Genomic DNA, 9,795 nt, shown 5'->3' on the forward strand with positions numbered 1-9,795 from the left:
CCATTGCTAATGACCACCTTTTCCCTTTCCACTCCCCCCTCCTAGACATTCCACTATTACACCCCAAAAAATCCTTGTGACGCCAACCCACGCTCTTCTTTGTAACTACCTCTGGTTTTTCCCCTATCCCTTCCCTCCTTCACCATTCCCGTCACTTACCTCTCCCCTTCCCCTCCAATCACCCGACCACAGAGTATATATACCGGCAAATTCTGATGTGTATCACTAGTCTTGAAAATGGTACAGTGTAACCGAAACTAGTCGGCAATAAAGTGTGTGTTTTTTGTAGAAAAGCTAAGAAATTTCCTTCCAAACATTAAATATGGAATTCTACAAAGTAAAGGCCTCAACAATTCAGTGCATCGTTTCTCATCTTATTGTTGGTTTTATTTCCGTGAAAACTAATTGCTATGCCTGTTGCTCACGGTGAAACTCGATTTATAAAACTTAGAAACGTTTTAAGGAATTTTAAGACTGACAATGAGACGATGGCAGAGGATCCGGTAAAACAGTTTATTTTCCATGGTGTCATAATCGAAAATAACGTAAACGAATGCACTCAGTAACTTCCCACACACTGTTATTGAAACTATTGCATAGGGCTTTAATGTTAGTCCTAGGGATGCCGAGGGAGATAAGATGTGGCGATTTCATTGGACGTGGGAGGAATTAATGGTTGAAATTAAACATCAATGGTTTTAATAAAGCAGTGGAATTTGACTAGCAATAAGTGTTTTTGTTTACGTTATGAATATGTCATTCCACGAAGTCACGCGCTCTCCTAGACCTTCATCTGTCAACATAACTGTTTCCCGATATAGACAATCACGGTGCTGAAGTCGACTTAAAGCACAAGTGTAGCTACCACACCACATTTAAGATTATATTTAAGTGAAGTCACTTAAGTTAAGTGTGTAGTGTAGACAAGGCATAAAGCAGTTACAGGGGCATGTGAAGCCCCTGTAACATGGTTGATTCCAAAAATGCTCTGCTACACATGACGAAACTCAGATAACTACCAAGAGACCTTAAGTGAGATGCCCATAAGTTAAAACCAAGAAAATAAAATTCTTAAAACAAATACCTTCTTTCATAAGAGAAGGATGGAAAAAGTAATAATCAGTACGGCATGAAAAATGCAGCGAGAACTAAAAATGCTATTAAAAACCTCAAATAATTTCACATTGTCTGTGGCTGCACATAAGTTTCTGTAGTATTAAACAATGTAAACAGCATATTCCATTTAAAAACTAATATTCATACTTTCTATGCATATTGCATCATATTATTATGCACATGTCTCTATTTCAATCTATACCACAAAGATACATTCACAATTGAGAGAACATTTCATTCAACGTCCCAGAGTACAGGAGTACACTCAAAAGCTGAGCATCAGCAATTCATGGGCCACATGGGGCCCTTCCCTGTATCAACTGTTACTTTAACTCTTTAGATAAATGAATTATAAAGCAAAAAGTTGTACCACTAAATGGACCGCCCATTAATTTATAGAAATCTTATACTAAAATGCAAATACATACATGATCGTGTCCCATGGCGTCATGCCAATTGGGACACAAAGCCCTAAGGTATGATATGGTAACTCAATGGCAGACTGGTAATTTATCAATGATTTTACCAATTACATTACCCATCTGCACATCTTTCCTGCCTGTAAGGATTGTTGAATTTATTCCACTCACATTACGGTTTATCACTAAATTTGCTCCAAACCATAATTACGAAGAAAATATTCACAGATTAGATTTTTAATGACAACCCATTTAGTGTACCGAAAACTCAAAGCATTGAATGAGACATTCAGTGTATATATAATAATTACATTACTTCATCATTTAGTTTAAGAATTTCAATTTTTTTTTAATTCTGGGATTTCAAGTTTTTGGACAATTTATGCAGGCTTTCCACAATTTCATAAAAATTTTCTAGATATAATGAGAGACTGGGCTAAATGTTTCTCGAGAATCTAGCAATACAGACACACCTGAAATGGGCCCATCAGCTTCACTTCTGACTTGAGAATTATCTTTTGGCCTATCTCCACTGGCCACCGCAGGTGGAATGTCAGCCTCATTGACAACTTTACCAGCTGAGGCACTTTTCAGCTGCTCCTTCAAAGTCTTAATTCCACGTGAGAACCTATCAACAAAAAGATATATAACAAAACTATTCAGTCTTCCTAATAATACTATGTAGAAGAATAGTAGATTGGATAATGGACATTAATAACCAGGAGCCATTATGAAGGTGAGAGAAAAATAAGAAGTATCATGAGTAGTTCATATTACAAATCACAAGTATTTTTATTATGAAGATTAAAGTTATGCTAACTCAGTTATTCAACACAATGGTTGGTATGGATAAGTAAGAGTAGAGCTCACCTCAGAATAACCCAAAGGGATGAGAATTTTTACACATTAAGGATAAGGAGCTCAGTTCCTTTCCCTTGCACTATGATTAATTTTTTAGAAGGCTAGGGGAGGGGATTGGGAGGGTGGGATCCAGAGGCTATGCCTGATAATAAACCCGGGACCATACGATCAGAGGCCAAGTGCTCTACGCACTACACTACCACAATAGAAAATACCATCTCAAGTAACACTGAGATAATACACTGTTAAGTAGAGATGGATGGATCTAGGATTTTTTCGGATCCGGATAGGATACTTGATTTTGGGAGACGGATCTTTTGGATATTTTCGGACCCAAATGCATTTTCAAATTTCTGCCATAAAACAAAGTAATTATTCATGTTTCTTTTGGAACATACAACCAAAGAAATGATTCTCAGATTAACCTACACATTTTCAAATTTTTACTTGTTAAAAATCATTTTTATAAGCTTTCAAATTATTTTTTTTAAATGATAAAATCTTTAAACACTCACGATCTAAACCTTTAAGCTTGTGTTTAGAAATGAAAATAGGTTTCACTCTTAAGATAAGCCATTGACTGAATTTTAATATTCTTCACATTAGTTTCTCCCGAATTTTGTCACTTTCTCATCACATACTGACTTTGTTTCACCCGAGAATGCTTCAGTTGCAGTGAGGTGGATTTTGCACTTCCTCACTATATTTTCACGTCCCAGTGCATGCACATGGTTCTCTTGATGTCAATAAAAATGTTTCTACACAATGAAAGTCATTTTTATTGGTATACCATTAAATTAAATTGCAACTACGCAAACTGCAACACAATTAACAATGTTTAAAAAAACATTAGCGTCTTGTGTGACGAGTTGTGGGAACAGAATAAGACGACCGTGCAACGAGAGGAAGGGGTGGGCAGCAGAAGTGCATAAAGGATAGGTGGAGGGGAAGGAAGGAGTGTGCTCCCCCGTCTTTCAAGCAATGAGGCTAGAAATGAGGGAGTCGAGGATGAACATGTCAGATCTTGCTATTTGGTGACGTCGTTGGCTTCAAAGCAAAGCCAGGTGACCTATGTGATACAGTGGAACCTTGATCTATCATTTTTCAGGGGGATGGACAAAAAAAAAACGATGAATGCGGGAAACAAATCACTGCAGAGATGTTTGGCTAGGTTGCCTATGTCCCAGGAAACGCAGCATTTTGATGAGTGATAATGATATTCATTAAAGGATTCAAACAAGAGTTTAGCTAATTACAGGAATACTAGTGCTTTATTGAAACACTTAGGTCATATTTTTGATTCGACTAATAAATATCTCTCTCAAATATCCTAAAGGAACACGCCACCTCGCTAAAAAATGTTTGCTCTCCACTCGGCATTTACCCTGCTATTATGGATTTCTGTCTTCTGTATGAATTCTTATCCATGAAACGCCATTTCCAGTACACGTATTCACGAGAGCAATGTGCATGTTATGCCAAAAATAACTGCTTTCGTCGGCGCAGTGATTAGTTGTGAGATGGATCACAAAGGCCAATGGTCTATTATTTGAAATGTTCCTTTCTAATAAATATATTTTTAATATAATTGAGGCAATGTGTAAAGCGTGAACAATTTTGCATTAATTGTCAGCGGCACGCCCACCTGATCCTCGGCTTCATCCCACTTCTTGTTTTAACAGGTAGCTCGCTCTACCCCTACCTACTAACATCATGCATGGAGGGGCAACCCTTACGAGAGCTTTTTAATCTCATCCAATTGCTGAAAACTATCGAGACATCTTTGGGTCTAGTAAGTCACTCACCTACCATTTGTTCTCCAGAACGTGGAATTGAAGCAATTAAGATGAAAAAGGTCAGAGGGTGAGTTGGGGTAGGGATGAAACATGTTTCCATTGTTCTCGTGTAACTTTATATTTTCCTTCAAAAATATTGATTTATGGACTGTGTGGTCTTGTAAAGGAAAAAAACATATCAGAGGCATGGGGTGATGGAGGGGCAGCCCTTACGAGAGCTTTTAAACAAAAATTTTCATGAGTAGGACAAGCATCGCAGTGCAACAGAGCATGCAAAGGTAGGATCAGAACACTTTCCACTCCCTTGTATGGGATGCTACATTCACTGAAGCATAAATATAAAATTTCAGATCCAGATCCAATGCCTTCAGCAAATTTAGAACTGAAATATCCGAAGAAGGGCAATATCCGTGGATATTTGGATCCGAGGTATCCGATCCGACCATCCCTACTGTTAAGCAAATCCTTACATTCAGCCATCACCATTGTGAATCACAACATTAAAAGAAAACATCAAGCACCATAAGGTATATATTGAGTAGCATGGACAAGAAGTAATGAAAGAGTTAGGATGAAGACGCAACCTGTGTAGAAAAACATTTCAAAGAGTTACTAAAACAGTAAATAAATTTCTATAGAAAAGTAAGGTACTTTTCAAGGGAACGGCAGTCTAATTGCTATTGGCTTTCTTCTTTAGAGTCACCTGTAATTGCACATGAAGAGAAAAAACTTAACAGAGGAAAATTCATTCGCTTTGACTGGTATGGAAACCAAAATTCACAAAAAATGAGCTCGATCTCATTTTTACACCTCAAACCTAGGAAAATCATCACCTACCTACTTAGGCTAACTAGCATTGATAGGTGATGATTTTCCTTCAAAAAGCAAAAAAAAATTAGCAATACTTTAACCTTAAGGAGCACCAAGCCAAGATTCCAATATCCATCCGTGTGTATTCATGTTCTGTGGCTGTGTTCATGAAAAAAATTAGCATGAAATCTGGCTAAACAAACGCAAAAATTAGCATCGGGTATCGTCAATTACAAATTAATGATAAGCGTTAAAATTTTGGAATACCAATGTCATTGTTGTTTCTATGTTGTGCACTTTTCATTCATGTTTTGCTGGCTCACACCATGAATCACAAAGACATAAAAAATAACATAGAAATAACATGGAATTGACAAACTCTAGACATTGATGCAGTTAAAAAGAAAAAACAACTTAACTTAATGTTAATAGTGTGAGTGTCAGTTAAATGACAGATGGCGTTCAGTACCCGCTGATATGTGCTACTTTTAGCTTTACCTGCTTTTTTATAAACGCCCCAGAGTCATTACACTAATTTTTCATTCAGTAGTTAACTTTATTTTTGGCTAATTTATTACTAAAAACAGCCTTATTCAGATTTAAATCAGTAATTCTTAGAAACTTTAACTGGTCAATTTTTCCACATTTAATTTAAGCTTTACTAAGTTAAATCTTTTGCTAAATTCTGAAAATATGGAATGCATTACAAGAAGTCAATGCTTACACACTCAATTTCATGAAATTCCTTTCCTTATTTGTCAGCATGAAAGTAAAACCATGAAATTTCATAGTTTTATAATATGCGACTGGTAAAGTGGATGAGGTATTACATGCCAGAAGAGATACATGTAATAGATCAAATTAGTAGGCCTCATGGAAGGTAGAAGGCAGGTGGAGGAGTCCACTATTGGGTGATTTCCTATTTATTCTTTATTGCCTAAATCGAAAGATGATTACTCCTGGAGTAACTATTCCACGCTTTTAGATTTTTTAAATGAAGATATCCATTTTTTGCGATTAAATGAAAAGTGAAATTTTTCAAGCACGCGAAAACCCAATGGCTAAGTGTGAATGCTGGGAAAAGCCAGTGTGATGTCATTCTGGTTCCTCCTGCCATTGTGTGAGGCCACCTTGGCGCGAGGCTATGAGCGCCGCCACCATGCAGGCTGCAAGAAGGTAGGCCTTGGCTTAAATAAGGATTATTAATACCCTATCAAAGAAAGGAAACTTTCCGACCATATGCAATTTTAATAGGTGATTATCAAGAAATGTTTCCCGGAGCTCTGTGCCTCATGCATGCATTGGTAATCTCAGGCGTTGTAAAACTCCTATCTATTCGTATAGAATCTAGGTCCCTGTGACGTCACGTGGAGTGGCATCGCATGGGTGCCAATCTTGCCTTTTTCAAATGAGGTTAAAATTGACCATTAACATTCCTCTACACTGGGATTTCTAAAACTGAATAATTTGTATCTCATGAATACACTAATGGTAGGTAACGAATCGTAATCAATGCCTTTCGTTTTCTTTGATGAAGGAAACTACCCTATTTGAACTTCTACTACTACCCTTCTACTACTACCCTTCCCTTTTACTACCCATTAATGAATCTCTCACCCCTGCCCATCGAAAACTTTACGCTGCTGCCAGAAGTCTTAAAAGGGAAGGGAAGTTCAAATTCCTCTGGGTGCGTGGCGGCCGAATTTTCGACCGTATAGCTGAAGGTGGTGAAAGACTTACCATAAGCAACAATGGTGATCTTGATTCCCTAGCATAGCATCAGCATCAGGATATGTGTTGCAGCTTCTGTAAATCTAAGTCATAAATCTAAGCAGCATGAACTCCCTTTTGTAAAATTTGCCACGTAAACTGTCAATCCCTCCTATGTCACATTGATGAATTTCGGGATTATTTTCTTACTGAATCTTTTGATATAATATGTATGTGTGAAACTTGGCTTCACCCTGATGTTTCGGATGATATGGTAAATCTATCTGGTTTTCACTTAATCAGGCATGATAGGATTGGGAAAAAAGGTGGTGGCGTTGGAATATATGTTCATTCAAATCTGTCCGTGACTCTCCTTTCCCACTCCCCTCCTGCCTACTGCTCAAGGCCTGAATACCTCATCGCTAGTGTTTCTGACGTCAACTCTGCCAACTTACTATTATGTGTTGTTTACCGACCACCCAAGATGGGGTTCATTTCTGATTTTGAAAACGATCTCTGAAATTCATTCGGTCTCTGAAATTATTTAAGTCAAAGGTCTATAGCTTATTGCTTACCGCCACGCTGTAATTTTGATTGTAAATTGTATGTCTTACCGTTGTATACATTGTATAAAACTTGTGTCATTGATTGGATATTGTATAATATTTTTCTTTTTTTCTCTATTACTGCTCACAATGAGTAATTGAGCAAATATATTGAAGTATGTATATATGCTTTGTAAATTGTTTTGTTCTTAGAGGACATCAGTCCTAGAATAATAAATAATCTTTATATCTATCTATCTATCTATTTAGGGGGGTTACAATGTGGAGTCTTCCACGAAACCAGTCCCATAAAATAAATTTCAGGGAAATTTAACAAGCTATACTTTCATAGTGACACTATATAAATGATGATGACAAAGAAGATTAAAATATTCTTGACAATTATTCTCCAGTCATTACAGCAGAGTTAACTTTTAATTTGTATTCGAACTTCATAATACCTTCGTGCTCGAGATGCTTCCCCAGCAGCTTTAGCATGGGCTTCTGCCTTCTCATACATTTGCAGCCTTTCTTTTAATAAAGATAAAAGCTGTGAACCTGCAGGGGCCACAGGGGAGGTTGGACTTTTCGTGCTGCTTTCCGTAGTTTCTGGTGGATCTTCAACCAACTCACCCAGCTCTGCCTGAAAAGATGATTTCATCATTTATTGCATGTTCCTCGAAATCAGGAGAGTCTATTTCATGGATCGATTCCTTGAAACATATTCAATAGAGGTGGTATGAATGTATAATATCTGCATGCTATGTACCCAGTTGTGGAAAGAGCAACCAAGGAAAAAGCCTCCAGGGTCAAGGGGTTCAAACACCTAAACATTTTTAGAGCCACGATTTCAAGTTCGAACAATTCATATTGAGTTTATTTTTGATGTCCTAACCTACAAGAGAACTACGCGATACATTTTATCTCTACAAATATTTTGTGCACGCCACAAATTGTAGGTGACTATAGGAAAGTACGCATTCATCAGGGAAACATTAATTGGACTTTATTACCACTACGAAGATACCCTACTGCAGTTCTTAGTAAGGCACACTAGGAAATGAAACGTTAAGATGAGTAACATGCATGCGAATAATGGTGATCACACATACTTACCATTAGGTCCGGATCGTCCTCATCGACGGATACATCATCATCCGAAGGAATATCCTTTAAGCTCGCCGCAACCATTATTCCCAAATCCTGCGGTTGAACTTTAACAGGCGCTAAAATTGAGGAATGAAGTATTATTAACGATACACATCACAAAATGATAGAAAAGACGTTATTTCCAACTATCCTTCGTTGGAAAGCGCTCTTTGCCAGCATTTAGTGTGTTACCTAATGCACGCAATGACCATTAGTCACAGGAAGATTCGGTAATACCGCGATTTTGAATGATACTTATGCATAAACGAGTTTGAGTAAAATAAGAAATTCACCTGGTTTTCTCGGTTTTGGTGCCCCTCCTGAGGTCAATGCTAAAAGTTCTGCTTCAAGGTCTTCATCATCATCACTATCGTCATCTCCACCCTCAGGATTAAAATTGTTTATATCATCCGGTATCCCAAATATACCCAACTAGAAAGTAATACGCAAAATAGTAGTTAAACAAACATAATTTCAACGGAGCCAAGTAAATCACAACGACCCACTAAATATTTTACAAAGAGGATTCATTTCTCGGAGTGCTATCTCAACTGAACATACCTGAGGCGTGCCACCTGATCTCCGCTTACTCTTGTCGTCCTTCTTTCGAGCGAACATTTTCCAATTTTGAATTAACAACCACTCGTGTAAGGAGAATTAAAACATAACAAACAACACAACTCTCCCTTTCCAATCCTACTCAAATCGTCAATCCTTTGTCCCAAGATGAGCAACGACGGGCGCAAGCGCGCTAACGGCGAAGGCAACGGCCGCTTCTCTCCCAGCATCTTCTTCACGGCTATCATCGCTATGCGGTCTTTTTTTGGGCGATTAAAAACCGTGGAAGTTTGATAAATTTGCTCGAGTATTTTTTTCCTTTCTCACAAGAAAATTGGATGAAGGTATTGCGTGAAAATTTTATATGTCTTCAAATGTGTAGCAGTGGTGACCAGTCTCGTACATTTTGCCACAAGCTAAACTTAAAAATTATTGACTGACTTATGTTTTCTCCAAAATTAGTTATCTTAATTGTACTAAAATATTTAAACAGTTAAAAGAGCTGTTTTCCTCAAATTATTTCATCAGATCGTAAATATATTGGTGCACTCATCTTAGGAAGGTTTGAACTACCACCCCCCGTGCAGGCTTACAAATGCCCGCCAACTTTAACTTCTTATATCCATGCACTCTTCCTCCTTTTTCAGTAAGTGATTACACCCGAAATGCTTGTGTTTATGTGTATGCTTTTATTTTTTTGTTCTTTTTCACTTTGAATAATTGGCATTTTTAAATCGCTATGGATGCATTGTTTATGTTTGACGTTTCCAGCTGATTTAGCTAAAATACAATATTATTATTTAGCTCTCTCTCTGCAGACCAAAAGTCGAA

General features: G+C 37.4%; 1 protein-coding gene across 2 annotated transcripts in view; it reads right to left on the reverse strand.

The window, feature by feature from the left end:
- Positions 1-9,684, reverse strand: part of LOC124165773 (coiled-coil and C2 domain-containing protein 1-like) — a 50,183-nt gene extending 40,499 nt beyond the window's left edge. The window contains exons 1-5 of one of the 2 annotated variants that reach the window (XM_046543265.1): positions 8,968-9,684; positions 8,700-8,838; positions 8,374-8,483; positions 7,719-7,900; positions 2,009-2,163 (exon numbers count right to left, since the gene is read on the reverse strand). In XM_046543265.1, coding sequence (XP_046399221.1) covers positions 2,009-2,163; positions 7,719-7,900; positions 8,374-8,483; positions 8,700-8,838; positions 8,968-9,024 — 643 coding nt within the window. In that variant the 5' untranslated portion in view covers positions 9,025-9,684. The remainder of the gene's footprint in view (positions 1-2,008; positions 2,164-7,718; positions 7,901-8,373; positions 8,484-8,699; positions 8,839-8,967) is intronic. The other variant, XM_046543266.1, reaches the window with a different exon arrangement.
- Between the last annotated feature and the right edge of the window lie 111 nt (positions 9,685-9,795).

This window comes from Ischnura elegans, chromosome 9 (genome assembly GCF_921293095.1).
Source record: "Ischnura elegans chromosome 9, ioIscEleg1.1, whole genome shotgun sequence".
Classification (NCBI taxonomy): Eukaryota; Metazoa; Arthropoda; class Insecta; order Odonata; family Coenagrionidae; genus Ischnura; species Ischnura elegans.